Source organism: Microtus oregoni, unplaced genomic scaffold, assembly GCF_018167655.1.
Source record: "Microtus oregoni isolate MIOR12 unplaced genomic scaffold, Mior012 000006F_ref0000085, whole genome shotgun sequence".
Lineage (NCBI taxonomy): Eukaryota > Metazoa > Chordata > Mammalia > Rodentia > Cricetidae > Microtus > Microtus oregoni.
Window position 1 is genome coordinate 28,014,794 of NW_024543065.1, and position 15,298 is coordinate 28,030,091.

General features: G+C 45.0%; 1 protein-coding gene across 3 annotated transcripts in view; it reads left to right on the forward strand.

The window, feature by feature from the left end:
• Window positions 1–14,958, forward strand: part of Sesn1 (sestrin 1) — a 99,153-nt gene extending 84,195 nt beyond the window's left edge. For all 3 annotated transcript variants that reach the window (XM_041653492.1, XM_041653494.1, XM_041653493.1), the window contains 6 exons: window positions 1,269–1,511; window positions 5,991–6,138; window positions 9,048–9,160; window positions 11,233–11,423; window positions 12,800–12,944; window positions 13,757–14,958. In XM_041653492.1, the coding sequence (XP_041509426.1) occupies window positions 1,269–1,511; window positions 5,991–6,138; window positions 9,048–9,160; window positions 11,233–11,423; window positions 12,800–12,944; window positions 13,757–13,843 (927 nt within the window). In that variant the 3' untranslated portion in view covers window positions 13,844–14,958. The remainder of the gene's footprint in view (window positions 1–1,268; window positions 1,512–5,990; window positions 6,139–9,047; window positions 9,161–11,232; window positions 11,424–12,799; window positions 12,945–13,756) is intronic.
• Window positions 14,959–15,298: the final 340 nt, after the last annotated feature.

A 15,298-nucleotide genomic window follows, 5' to 3' on the forward strand; every position in this document is an offset into this window, starting at 1 on the left:
TTGTTTTCAGAGATGATCTTGCTGTGTAGTCAAGGCTGGTCTGGAACTTGCTATGTAGCCCAAACTGGCCTTGAATTTTTTGATCCTCCTGCCTCACCTTCCGCAGTGCTGGAAGTACAGATGTAAGTAAGCTACCTTATCTGGAGCTTATCTTTTTCAAATGACTTCATAGATCATTTATTTTTATTGCTAAAGGCCACTCCCATTCATCTACTTAAGGGGCCTCCTGATAAGTACCAGTTTTGAGTGGTTATGAATAAAATTGCTATATTCCTATGTAGACATTTTGGTAGACAGAAGCTCTCAGCTTACTTCGGTGAATAAGTGGGTATAAGCCTCCTGGGTTGCACCGTAAACCAGTGTGCTTTGGAGAACACAGACACTGTCTTTCAAAGGCTGCCCCAGTGGTTTGTTCCTGCTGTCCTGCATTTTCTCCAGACACATGTCATTGTTTTAAAGTTCATCTGTTCTTACAGGTGTGAAGTAGCATCTCATTCATCCTTATTTGTAGATGACATCTTAAGCTAGTTTCTTCTGATTCTAGAGTTTTTTTTTAAATGAGCTTTCTCTGTAAATGTGTACCACATTATAGAAACATCTAAAATATGTTCTCAGCCTTGTCCATCTGTGTTACAGAACATTTTAGACACTGTTACATAGTAGGAGAAATTGTCAGAAGGTGTAATGTTTGAGTATGATTAGTATGGGACCTGTTAGATTGCAAGGAAAGGCACACAAGATTCTAAAATAGGGGATACAAGCACCTGGGACACAGAATTGAATTTGAAGAATTGTAGGATTTATGCATAACAAACAGAATCAAGGGCTTAAGAATCTTTAGAATGAAATTGCTCAAGCCATTGTCTTTTAAAGTTCCTTTAAAAGACCTGATTAAATAAGAAAACCAGATGTTTCCAACAGTGGTGTCAGCTTTAACACAAACAATACATTTTCACTGACAACATGTGATTCATTCTTGTCCACTATCTGAAATACAGAAGCCAAGTAAAAGCAAAATAAAACCCTGTTACATTTTAAAATAAATTATTTCAGAGAGTCAAAGTGACAGTGTGCCAATAAATGTCAAGCTCATATTTCTAAATAGATATTTAATAAAATTTTAACCAATTATAGGTTATGTATATGTTAAATTATAATCTTAACTGGGCTTTGAATGGTGTCTAGTCCTGTTTCAGTCAGTTGTTAAATACTAAAATGAACTGTGTTTACCACACATCTCAGATTAAACCTCCATTCTCATCTGCCAGGGGCTTTTGAAAGCAGAGGAGCACAGCTGGTCTCTGGCAGAGCTGGTCCATGCTGTGGTTCTGCTCACACACTATCATTCTCTTGCCTCATTCACGTTCGGCTGTGGAATTAGCCCAGAAATTCATTGCGACGGTGGCCATACCTTCAGACCTCCTTCTGTTAGTAACTACTGCATCTGTGACATTACAAATGGCAATCACAGCGTGGATGACATGCAAGTCAACTCAGCAGGAAATATTTCGGTAAGTGTCTGTTGTTATGAGACTATAATAAGACTAGTTACTTTAGTTGTTATTTTTTCCTATCTGGCTTATTCAGAAACCTGTCCTGTTAGGTCCACAGAGATGTTAGAGTTTTTATTTGTTTGTTTGTTTGTTTCAAGATAGGGTTTCTCTGTGTAGCCCTGGCTATTCTGCTGGAATTTGCTTTGTAGACCAGGCTTGCCTCAAACTCACATAGATCCACCTGCCTCTGCCTCCCAAGTGCTGGGACTAAAGGCGTGCGCCACCACTGCCCAGCTAGGTCTGTCTTTTAAGGATGCATTTATTCTACCGCCAGTGTCCATCACTACTCTAGATGCTAAGGCCGTGGTTCTCAGCCTGTGGGTTGTGACCCTTTTTGAGGCGGATCAAATGATCCTTTTACAGGGTTTGCCTAAGACCATCCTGCATATCAGATATTTATATTGCAATTCAGAACAGTAGCAAAATTACAGTTATGAAGTAGCAATAAAATAATTGTATGGTTGGGGGTCACCACAACATGAGGAACTGTACTAAGGGTCACAGCATTAGGAAGGTGGAGAACCATTGTACTAAGGTGTTTTTGGATTTTCTTTTACTCTAGCCCCACATTGGAATGCCAAAATGTTGTTGTTCTTTTGGCTTTTGGAGGGTTGCCACCCAGCTCCAAAATAAATATATACACAAGAAGGCTTATAAATGCCTGGTCTTAGCTTGACTTGTTTCTAGCCAGCGTTTCGAATCTAAAATTATCTACCTTTTACCTCTGAGCTTTTCTATTTCTCTATCTCTGTATACTTTCTTTACTTATTTCTCCACGGCTTGCTGTATAGCTGGGTGACTGGCCTCTGATGTCCTCCTCTCCTTGTTCTATATTGCTCCTCCTTCTCTTTCTTCCAGATTTCTCCTTCTATTTATTCTCTCTGCTTGCCAGCTGGTGCGGGAGAATTGTCTGTATTCTGTCAATCATATTTTAATAAAACGCTGATTGGCCAGGCAGGAAGTATAGGTGGGCCAACCAGACAGGAAGTAGAGGCGGGGCGAGGTGAACAGGAGAATGCTGGAAAGGAGGAAGCCCATTCCTCCCATTCCAGCCCAGACCACCAAGAAGCAAAATGTAACCACATGGCTAACGTAGATAAGAATAATGGGTTAATATAAGCTACAAGAGCTAATAAGAAGACTGAGCTAATGGGCCAAACAGTCTTATAACTTATTAAAGATCTCTGTGTGATTTTCTTTGGGACTTGCTGGCTGTGGGGTACTGGGCGGGACAGAAACCCTAACAAGCCAGCCCTTCATGATACAGCCAGCCCTGCCTATCCTTTCTCCTGCCTCACTATTGGCCATTCAGCTCTTTATTAGACCATCGGGTGTTTTAGATAGGCAAAGTAACACAACTTCACAGAGTTAAACAAATGCAGCAGAAAAGAATGCAACACATCATTGCATCATTCAACAAATGTTCCACAGCATAAACAAATGTAACAATCTTAAAATAATATTCCACTCCTCTTCTAGGAGGTTACAGTCATGGTTTCAGGTCCACTAGTCAACCAGGACCAGCTAAGAAGGGAAGGCTTAACATACTGTGACCCTGATAGAGGAGTGCTATGGACAATGGTTTTTACCCTGTAAAGATTTGTTTCTTGTACTTGTTTAATAAAATGCTGGTTGGCCAGTAGCCAGGCAGGAAGTAGAGGTGGGACAATGAGAACAGGAGAATTCTGGGAAGAGGAAAGATTCAGTCTGCAGTTGTCACCCAGATGCAGAGGAAGCAGGATGAGAAGGCCTCACTAATAAAAGTTACCAAGCCATGTGGCTAACACAGACTAGAATTATGGGCTAATATAAGTTATAAGAGTTAATAAGAAAAGCCTGAGCTACTAGGCCAACCAGTTTATAATTAATGTAGAGCTGTGTGTGTTTCTTTGGGACTGAATTGCTGCAGGACCAGGCAGGACAGAAACCCTGGTCATCAGAGATTTCCTGGTAGCCATGGTGTTGTTCTTCTTCCTCTTCCTCCTCCTCTTCTTCCATTTCCTGTTCCTCCTTTTCTTTCTCCTCCTCTTCCTCCTCCTTCTCCTCTTCATTGTCTTCTCTGGCAAAAGAAAAGACTGGCTTCCTAACTGTTAGGCTTTTAGGAAATTAAGTCAACTTTGATCTCCAGTTTTCCCCTTAAATTTTTTTTATTTTTGTGTTTAATTTTGTAGATAGAATCTAATGATACCAGCTGAATGTAAATTTATTAAAATGCTGTGGTGTTTTAAATGAGAATGGCCCCCATAGGCTCATAGATTTAAATGTTGGTCCCTATTTGGTGGAACTGTTTGGGAAGGATTGGGAGCTATGTCATTGGGTGTTGTCTTTGAGGTTTCAGAAGCCCATGACATTCCCAGCAGCTCTCTCTGCCTACTGTTTATGAGTCAGGATGTGAGTTCTAAGCCTGCCTGCCAGCTGCCATGCTCCTTGCCATGATTATAGTGTACTAAGTCAGAAGCTGTATACAAGTTCCCAGTTAAATAGTTTCTTCTATAAACTCTCTTGGTCCTGGGGTCTCCTCACAGCAATACAACAGTAACTAAGACATTTTTCCTTCTACCTTTCTATCTTCTGTTTTGTTATTCCTTTAAAACAAGTCAGAACAATTTGATTTTTTAAAGATTCGTTTATTTTATGTATGTGAATGTTTGTATGTGAATGTATGTACAACTTTATGTCAGAATCAGGTATCGGAGCCCACTATAGATGGTTGTGGGCCACCTGTGGTGTGTGGTTGCTGGGAATTGAACTCAGTACCCCTGGAATAGCAGCCTTAACTGCTCTAAACTGCTGAGCTATTTCTCCAGCCCCATTTTTTTCATTAAAAAGTGTGTGTGTGTGTGTGTGTGTGTGTGTGTGTGTGTGTGTGTGTAGAGAGAGAGAGAGAAAGAGAGAGAGAGAGGAGAGATTTGTGGAGGTGGTTCTCTCCTTACCCTTTAATGGGTTTCAGGGATCAAATTCTGGTCACTAGGCTTTCAGAACAAACACTGAAACTATTTCAGTGGCCTACAAGTTGATTTTTTTTATAAGTAAGTTAATTCCTGTATACTGTGGGGTTAGAGTTCCTCATATTCTTCATATTCATAATGAAAAGGCTTCTTTTTGTGCTTGAAGTCACAGAACTAGCATTGTGGTCACCTGTACACCATTAGCACAGGGGCCGACAGATAGCGCAGGTGGACAGACTTCCTGGTGTGTGTGTGTTTGACGACTCGGCAAGTGGTCCTGCCTCTCCGAGCCTCCTCCCTGCACGGCTCCTGTCAAATTGAAGTTTGGTGATGAGGTCTTAAATCTCCCCGAAGAACGAAAATGCCTGCTTCAATGTCTAGCATGTGTCAGATACTAAGACCTGCATTAGAGACAGTGAATTAACATATGAAGAAACATCACTTTCCACAGCACGATGGCTGAACAATGGACTGCATGTGGCCCCCAGTTATTTGCCAAAGCTCAGAGTTCTAAGTGTGGGTGAGAGAGTGGAAGGATCGATGAGGAAGTCAGGAAACAGTGGAAGATATTGAGGTCTTTCCACATTCGTGGGTGTTGGGGAAATTCTCAGCTGGTAGATTGCTTGCCCAGCTTGCAAAAATGTCCAGCTGTAATCTCAGCCTCCAGGAGGTGATCCGGAGCTCAAAGTCATCCTCAGCGCCACTGCCTAGTTAGTCCAGCCTGGTCTGCGTGAGACCCTGTGTCTCACACAAGCAAACAGAAGGAATGTTCTCAGCAAAATAAGTGGAATTCCTGGAGGGGAAAACAGTTTTTATTTGCACATTTACAGGAGATTTTAAGACTTCTTTCATGGGATGCGTCTTTCATAGATTTGATCCAGGATTTAGGGTAAAGATGTAGTCAGGTTGTAGGAGTAAATCACTTCTCTCCTTGGCTGTCCTGTGCCAGCACCCAGTTCTGTAGATGAGAAGCTGCTGTGGTCAGCCAGCAAGTGACAGCTGCTAGCCCCACCCACAGGGTCAGCTGGCCAGCTCCAGCCGTGCGAGGACAGGTCTCATTTTTAATTGGTAAACTGTATAAATAGAACAATTACTATTTTGAAAATGATAGACATGTTGACAGTGTGTTCTCTGTGTATCTTATTTACCTGGGCAAGTGGAAACTAATTTTTAAATATTAACTGACAATTTTGCTTTGAATTAAGTGTTAAATTTTAATCTTTAAAACAGTGTAACGATTACATTATTACTTTTTAAGGTTAAAAAACATTATAATTTGTTGAAACATTTTTCTCTCAAATCTTAACATTTAAAGATCTCTATAACCCATGGGCTAAAACAATTGGATTTACTAATGTACATTTAAATTATAAGAAAATTTATTTTTACTATATGCTGGCAAGATAAAGATTTTTATGAGGCAGTCTTAATGAAACTCCTAAACTTCATTCTGTGCCTGCGTCTGTAACATAAGCAGTGCTGTTCTCAGGTGAGCGACTCCTTCTTTGAGGTGGAAGCCCTCATGGAGAAGATGAGGCAGTTACAGGAATGTCGTGACGAGGAGGAAGCCAGCCAGGAGGAGATGGCGTCGCGGTTTGAAATAGAGAAGAGAGAGAGCATGTTCGTCTTCTCTTCAGGTAATAACAACGTGAATGTGGTCAGTAGAGTTTCTTTTACAAGCCCAGCTTTTGTTTGGTTTGGTTTGGGTTTGGTTTTTCAAGACAGGGTTTCTTTGTGTAATGATCCTGGCTGTCCTGGAACTCACTCTATAGACCAGGCTGGCCTTGAACTCACAGAGATCCTCCTGCCTCTGCCTCGGAGTGCTGGGATTAAAGGCATGCGCCACCACCACCTGGCTCAAACCCAACTTTTTTATTTAAAAGCGGACCCAAATGTGTCCTTTCAGGAAGGCTACTGCATAGATTTTCCCACTCACAAACACTTTCTTAAGGAAGGCCACTGAGGAAAGGGTAGGAAGTGCAGATGGCACTAGGGTAAGAGTGGAGCCCCCGAGTCCTGTCATACACCAACACCGTCCCCTTTTGAGCCCGAGTCCTGTCATACACCAACACCGTCCCCTTTTGAGCCCGAGTCCTGTCATACACCAACACCGTCCCCTTTTGAGCCCGAGTCCTGTCATACACTAACACTGTCCCCTTTTGAGCCCGAGTCCTGTCATACACTAACACCGTCCCCTTTTGAGCCCGAGTCCTGTCATACACTAACACCGTCCCCTTTTGAGCCCGAGTCCTGTCATACACCAACACTGTCCGCTTTTGAGCCCGAGTCCTGTCATACACTAACACCGTCCCCTTTTGAGCCCGAGTCCTGTCATACACTAACACCGTCCCCTTTTGAGCCCGAGTCCTGTCATACACTAACACTGTCCCCTTTTGAGCCCGAGTCCTGTCATACACCAACACCGTCCCCTTTTGAGCCCGAGTCCTGTCATACACCAACACCGTCCCCTTTTGAGCCCGAGTCCTGTCATACACTAACACCGTCCCCTTTTGAGCCCGAGTCCTGTCATACACTAACACCGTCCCCTTTTGAGCCCGAGTCCTGTCATACACCAACACCGTCCCCTTTTGAGCCCGAGTCCTGTCATACACCAACACCGTCCGCTTTTGAGCCTGAGTCCTGTCATACACTAACACCGTCCCCTTTTGAGCCCGAGTCCTGTCATACACCAACACTGTCCCCTTTTGAGCCTGAGTCCTGTCATACACCAACACTGTCCCCTTTTGAGCCCGAGTCCTGTCATACACTAACACCATCCCCTTTTGAGCCCGAGTCCTGTCATACACCAACACCGTCCCCTTTTGAGCCCGAGTCCTGTCATACACTAACACCGTCCCCTTTTGAGCCCGAGTCCTGTCATACACCAACACCGTCCCCTTTTGAGCCCGAGTCCTGTCATACACCAACACCGTCCCCTTTTGAGCCCGAGTCCTGTCATACACCAACACCGTCCCCTTTTGAGCCCGAGTCCTGTCATACACCAACACCGTCCCCTTTTGAGCCCGAGTCCTGTCATACACCAACACCATCTCCTTTTGAGCCCGAGTCCTGTCATACACCAACACCGTCCCCTTTTGAGCCCGAGTCCTGTCATACACCAACACCGTCCCCTTTTGAGCCCGAGTCCTGTCATACACCAACACCGTCCCCTTTTGAGCCCGAGTCCTGTCATACACTAACACCGTCCCCTTTTGAGCCCGAGTCCTGTCATACACCAACACCGTCCCCTTTTGAGCCCGAGTCCTGTCATACACCAACACTGTCCCCTTTTGAGCCCGAGTCCTGTCATACACCAACACTGTCCCCTTTTGAGCCCGAGTCCTGTCATACACTAACACTGTCCCCTTTTGAGCCCGAGTCCTGTCATACACTAACACCGTCCCCTTTTGAGCCCGAGTCCTGTCATACACTAACACTGTCCCCTTTTGAGCCCGAGTCCTGTCATACACTAACACCGTCCCCTTTTGAGCCCGAGTCCTGTCATACACCAACACTGTCCCCTTTTGAGCCCGAGTCCTGTCATACACTAACACTGTCCCCTTTTGAGCCCGAGTCCTGTCATACACCAACACTGTCCGCTTTTGAGCCCGAGTCCTGTCATACACCAACACTGTCCCCTTTTGAGCCCGAGTCCTGTCGTACACTAACACCGTCCCCTTTTGAGCCCGAGTCCTGTCATACACTAACACTGTCCCCTTTTGAGCCCGAGTCCTGTCATACACCAACACTGTCCCCTTTTGAGCCCGAGTCCTGTCGTACACTAACACCATCCCCTTTTGCCTTCGGTTTTAATTGTAGTATTGGGAAGGGGTTGGAGGCGTGCATGCATGCCACAGGAAGCATGCGGAAGCCGGGACAACTGTCAGGAGTTATTGCCTTCCACCATGTGGGTCCATAGATAAAACTCAGGTTGTTGGGCTTGGTGGCAAGTGTCTTTACCCACTGAGCCCTCTCTCCAGCCCAAAGATGATTTAGTTATCTTACATATTGTCCAAATGAGGTATTCTTAACTTAAGAGTGCATACTTTTGAGAACTTAAAATGTATAAATTAGAGGAGAAACACAGAGGAGTCAAACAGAAAGCAAAAGCCATGCAGAATTCTATGATTGCTTATTTTATCACAGAAAATCTCATTTTTACTACATTCTGTTTTGTAGTAAGCAAGCTACTTTTGTATTAAGTTTGTATTAAGACTTTATCGTGGGGTGGCGGTATAATTGGTAGACTGTTCGGCATACCCAAAGCCCTGGGTTCCACCTCCAGCAGCATGTAAACCAGGCATGTGGCACACGCCTCTAATCTCAGCACTCAGGAGAGGGAAGCAAGAAGTTGTTCAGGGCCATCCTGAGCTAAACAGCAGGGTTGCGGCCAGCCTGGGCTACATGAGATGATACGAGAGAGTGTTTTGGTTCTTATTTGTTATTTATTGTCAAAAATAGTCCATCTCACAATTGTTTATGATGGCTAAAATGAATTATCATCTTGTTTTCAAAAAGCTTTGAAAAGATTTTCTTTTCATTTCAGATGATGACGAAGCTACACCAGCGAGGGATGTGTCTCGGCACTTTGAGGACACTAGTTATGGCTATAAGGACTTCTCTAGGCACGGGATGCACGTTCCAACGTTTCGTGTCCAGGTAAACCTGTACTTGTGTAACGTAATTGTCTAGAAACCTCTCACTGTGAAGTGAAGATGCCCTGCGCTTGAGAAGTGCGCTCAGTGCTCAGCAGGTCCCACACACAGATCAGCAGCAGCCGAGGACTAGGGATTAGCAACACTTCAGGTTATCTCTTCTGCACTCAGTCTTGTACAGTTTCCAGTTTATCAGCAGAATCATGCTGTAGTTTATGTCTTACGTTTATATGTGTCAATATTAAACAGGCGAATTACTACTCTCGGCTTGCCCAATTATCCCTTACAGGCCGGTGTTAAGTAACAACTCTTTTTATTAGAGTTATGAAGCTAGTTGAACTTTTGAGACTTCTTTGATTTCCTTTGTCTCCACCCAAACTATCAAATAATGTGTAAAAGAACAAAATTTAGGCACAAGGAGGAGTTGAACTGTAATGAAATATGGTAAATCCAGAATTGAGAGGACTATTGTGTACTAAGGTTTTTGGAGAGAGATGAGAATGCGAAAGGTGTGAGCTGAGAACCGAAGGGCAGCAGAGACTGTAGCTCAGTGCTGGATGTTCCTAGGGCAGCAGAGACTGTAGCTCAGTGCTGGATGTGAGCTGAGAACCGAAGGGCAGCAGAGACTGTAGCTCAGTGCTGGATGTAAGTTGAGAACCGAAGGGCAGCAGAGACTGTAGCTCAGTGCTGGATGTTCCTAGGGCAGCAGAGACTGTAGCTCAGTGCTGGATGTGAGCTGAGAACCGAAGGGCAGCAGAGACTGTAGCTCAGTGCTGGATGTGAGCTGAGAACCGAAGGGCAGCAGAGACTGTAGCTCAGTGCTGGGTGTTCCTAGGGCAGCAGAGACTGTAGCTCAGTGCTGGATGTGAGCTGAGAACCGAAGGGCAGCAGAGACTGTAGCTCAGTGCTGGATGTGAGCTGAGAACCGAAGGGCAGCAGAGACTGTAGCTCAGTGCTGGATTTTCCTAGGGCAGCAGAGACTGTAGCTCAGTGCTGGATGCAAGCTGAGAACCGAAGGGCAGCAGAGACTGTAGCTCAGTGCTGGATGTTCCTAGGGCAGCAGAGACTGTAGCTCAGTGCTGGGTGTTCCTAGGGCAGCAGAGACTGTAGCTCAGTGCTGGATGTTCCTAGGGCAGCAGAGACTGTAGCTCAGTGCTGGATGCAAGCTGAGAACCGAAGGGCAGCAGAGACTGTAGCTCAGTGCTGGATGTTCCTAGGGCAGCAGAGACTGTAGCTCAGTGCTGGGTGTTCCTAGGGCGGGCAAGCCCTGGGGCTGCACAGGTGGAGGGGCTGCACTCGCATCATCGGCAAGAGAGAGCTGGAAATGCTATAGTCTCAGCCGAGGAGCCCAGTGAAGGGTGTAAGGAGACCAAATACTTTGCTGTAGACAAAGCTACCAGCTGCCTGAGTGGGAAGAGGTTTCACCCTGCGGGGGTGCCTAAGTGCTGACTCAGCTTACAGTAGGTTGATGGGCACTGACTGACAGTTACGGCCAATGTCAAAGAGATGTTCTAGGGGCAAGCAAGTTGGGGCTTAAGAGTTCTCTGCAGTAGAGGCATCAGAGAGGCTTCATATAGGAAGGAATTAGGAAACTTGGTTACGGGGGTGAAAATCAGGTGGGAGAGAGGATGAGGCAGGTGAGTGGTGGGCAGACTGAGCTAGACTTTTGTTTTCATTTTGTTTTGTGGCGTAGTCTTATTATATAGTCCAGGGTGGTCTCTAGCTTTTGGTCCTTCCTGCTTCATCTCCCCAAGCATTCAGATAATAGGCACTAGCTACCATAGGGCTTGAAAATCCGCAAAATCCAAGGAACATTTGAATGCTGCAGTGCCGGAACATGGGGAAGGGGCTTTAACCTGTGATGCCCTGGGGACTAGGTGGAAACCTGGCCAAGTTAGAATTCATAGGCCTTTTCACATCGCAGTACATTGAGAGTGAACTGCAGCACTGAGGAAACTGAGTTCAAGGTCAGCGGGCAGAGCCAGCTGCTAGTGACTTCATGCGCTGCGCTCTGTGGACACAAAGCTGTTCTGCCATGTTTTAAGTATTCCTAATTTCTATCGTCCCCATGTTTAGGACTACTGCTGGGAAGACCATGGCTACTCTCTGGTGAATCGCCTTTATCCAGACGTGGGGCAGTTAATTGATGAGAAATTTCACATCGCTTACAATCTTACTTACAATACAATGGCAATGCACAAAGATGTCGATACCTCAATGCTCAGACGGGCTATCTGGAACTATATTCACTGCATGTTTGGAATACGGTCAGTGTGCTTCTTCATGCTTATAAAGACATTTTCTTTACACGACGTATTGGGGTGCCTGCACACACATGGGCGTGCACACATAACTAATTCTATAGTTCCTGTGCACTACAGAGCCACAGCTTGGGTTCTGTGACAGGTGAGACAGGTGAGGTCTTGACAAGTACAACTGACTTCAAGAAGGGAGAGTGAGCAAACTGGTCCCAGCACATAGACAGGAGGCAGAGCTGGTCACCGAACATCTGCATCCTCTTCTGTCCCTGGCCTTCATAGTTCCTGGAATTCAGCTCCTCTGAAGAGCACCCACTCCTGCACTGCTTGGGACTCTCTTGGTCCTGTTGGCTCTCCAGCCTGCTGTGTTCTGTAGGAAATATAACATCTTCTACCTTCTCATACTCATATTCTGTACCGTATGGCTTTCTGGTTATCTCAGCTGATAAATCTGCTTTCTCGAGTATGGCTTTATCAGAGACCTGCAAGCTCTCTTTAATTCACATCCATGCTTTTAAAATACATCCAACCAGTTTTAAACCAATTCCTACTGATCAGTCCCCAGACTATTGACTTCGGCCTCCTTGGGCAGTTTTAGGATCAGGTTTCCCAAGAACGTTCCCCTTTTACACTGAAAACACAGTTGGTACCTTGCAGGCCTGTATGTCCTGAAACACGGGATTCAGTGGTTGGAATAGACATTGCTGCGTGCACGCATCTCAGCCTCTCCTAAAGTGACACCATGAGATTCTGAGAGACCATCAGCCCTCCTGCCCAACTCACCCCTGACTTTTTCCCCTGCTGTCCCCAGAAGCTTACACAAGTAAATTACCATCTTAGGTGTGTGATAGTACCAGTAACAAATATAAATTCTTGAGCTGGGTAGTGGTGGCACATGCCTTTAATCCCAGCACTCAGGAGGCAGAGACAGGCAGATGTCTATGAGTTCGAGGCCAGCCTGGTCTACAAGAGCTAGTTCCAGGATAGTCTCCAAAACTTCAGAGAAACCCTGTTTCGAAACACCCACACACACACACCCCCACACACAATGTTCTTTATTTCTTCTATGCTCCTTTCAGCGTTGGTTTCACTGTGGTTGTGTGTTGGTCATTGTGACTAGGTGGTTGCGAGGTGCCCAGTGCAGTTGCATTGGTACTATCAGCTATTGGAGTACTCTGCTTGGGCACTAGAAACCTTCTGTTCTTCCCTACTTCTTCCTTTTCGCTTTTCCATCCCACCCATTTCAACATCATAAAGCCATAGCATTTCTGGGACTAACTGTGCACACAATGAGGAGAGAATTATGTGTTTACATCGGTGTGTGTTGCATATAGAAAAGAGACTATTGCACACTGACAGTAGTCCATCCTTACGTCTTTCCACAGATACGATGACTATGACTATGGAGAGATTAACCAGCTATTGGATCGTAGCTTTAAAGTCTATATCAAGACTGTTGTCTGCACTCCTGAAAAGGTTACCAAAAGGATGTATGATAGCTTCTGGAGGCAGTTCAAGCACTCTGAGAAGGTTCGTGCTCGTGCTGGCTGGTTTCCCCTGTAATTCTCAGTGCTTATTACACTCCTTCACAAAGTTGCGAAGCTTTCCAACCCCTGCATCATCTCTAGAGCCTGAACATCATTCCAGAACGTCTGTCTCAGGAACCCACTGAGAGAGGTCCATATCATGAGAAGTACAAGAATAGACAAGAAGGCTGGCCTGTCCTCAGAAAACTGGCATAGCTGTCTCCACCTAAGGCCACTGGGCAAAAGCTTTTAAAACGTGGGCATAGGCAGACACAGGTTCTCTTTGAAGCATGTTTTTAGAAGTTAATGGTTTGTCAGAAAATTCTAAAAGTCTGACAAAGCAGCGCCTAGATTTTCTCAACTATAACAAATATCCAGAAGACATGCAGTCAAATGTAAATAGAATAGTACGACATTTATCCCAAAGGAGTCTGATGTGGTGCTGATAAAGACTTAATTACTTGGTAGCACATAGAATATACACTTGGCCCTTCAGTCGTGTTTCTGCATCCATCCGTTGAGTCAACTGAGGTTCACAAAAGTCATAATTCCCCAGACAGTGTACTAACCATTTATATGGCATTTACATTGTAGTGACGGGAGGCTAGGCATTGATCATGTGTCTAATATGCTATTTAGTACAAGGGACTAGAACAGCCAGGGGTTTGGGTAGCCAAGGAGAATCCTGAAATCAGTTACTCATCATAGCAAGGGACGAAAAACTGTACTCATTTGGGGCATTTTAAAATTGAATGTGTTGAGAAACTGTGGTCTTTTTATAATCTGTTCTTACATGATGTTGTCTTTTATATGCAGGTTCATGTTAATCTGCTTCTTATAGAAGCGAGGATGCAAGCAGAACTCCTGTATGCTCTGAGAGCCATTACCCGCTATATGACCTGATGCCTCTCCTCCTTAAAGATGATTCTGGAATGAAGAGCAAGTGTACTCTCCAAGGGGATGGCTCCAAGCCCCAGGACCAATGGTAGATAAAAAGAATTCAGAAATCCGTTGTGCCATGATTCCTTTAGTGTCTGCTATTTTACTGTGGGATGCCACTGCTTATGGGCAGTGGGTGCCAGCAGCGTCAGTGTTAGAGCTGTGAGGGAAGGCTGCTGGTCACGGCGCTCGCTTTCTCACAGTGCAGGGTGCTGGACGCTTGTTTCAGCACAGCGACTAGTCATTCTCCAAATCCTGCCGCTCTCGCGTACTAGGAGAACAAGAATTGGAGTGTGTAAAGACTGGGCCTTGGGTACTAAGTTTATACATAAGGAATCATGCAGCTCTCGGTGCTGCTGTGGCTGGGGACAAATGCGTGGCTGCTCCAGCTAAGCTACTAGTGATTAAGGCGAGCACTGCAACTCCCTGATCCTACGTGCATACCTTGTGTGGTTTTCAACTAAACTTGTACACGTTCTTTTTCTCTCGCATCTAAAAAGCATAGAATTATTACTCACGGCTCAGCAGAGACCGTGTTGATGGCAACAGTCTGTTTCCTTCAGTATAGGTTTTAAAATTCAGTTAGTGGGCAATATTACAGTGGCATTCTTAAAAGATTTCCTCCAAAGAGCAATCTTCTGATGAAAGCGTGAAAGGAGAATGGGCTATCTTTGGTTCTGCTGTTTCCCACGATCATCTGACACTGGAGGGCAGCTGTCTTGTGCAGGGAATGTGGAAACTATTGCTGCAAACATCTGCACAGTCCCAGGAGCATCCTGCCCGCGTGCTCCAGTTGCAAACATCTGCAAACATCTGCACAGTCCCAGGAGCATCCTGCCCCGCGTGCTCCAGTTGACCTCATGACCCTGACTTTGAAGGTTGTGCAGCTCCTTACAGAATAAAGCTGGAAAATATTTTAGTGAGGCTATCAAATTTGTATCTTGATTTACAAAATGCTAACTTTGAGATACAAACATTGAAAAAAAATGTATTAAGTACTTTGTATTCTGGAACCGTGAATTGCTTTTGAAGTCTGTCAGTATTATTGATATTTTTCAATAAAGAATACTTTTCCGCAATTTGCTGTCTTAATTTCACAAAGTCCGACTTTAGCTTCACAGTAACAGAATCAGTTTCAGTTCTGAGCGAAAGAGACTCACACTTAAACTGGAATCAGATGGGTGACGGATACTAAATGGAAAACCGTTTTGAAGCCTACAGATTTATACAGCGAAGCGGGGGGGGGGGGAGGGCAGTGAGACAGCTTGGCCCTTGCCTTGAAGGATGTTTGAAGGATGTTATTGTGGTCCATCTCTCAGCACTGTATCTAAACACATAAAAGGTTCATTTTGGCCTGTGATTTTGAGTGCCAGGAAGACTGACCACCTGATTCAAGCCACATACTACTTCAGCTCGTGA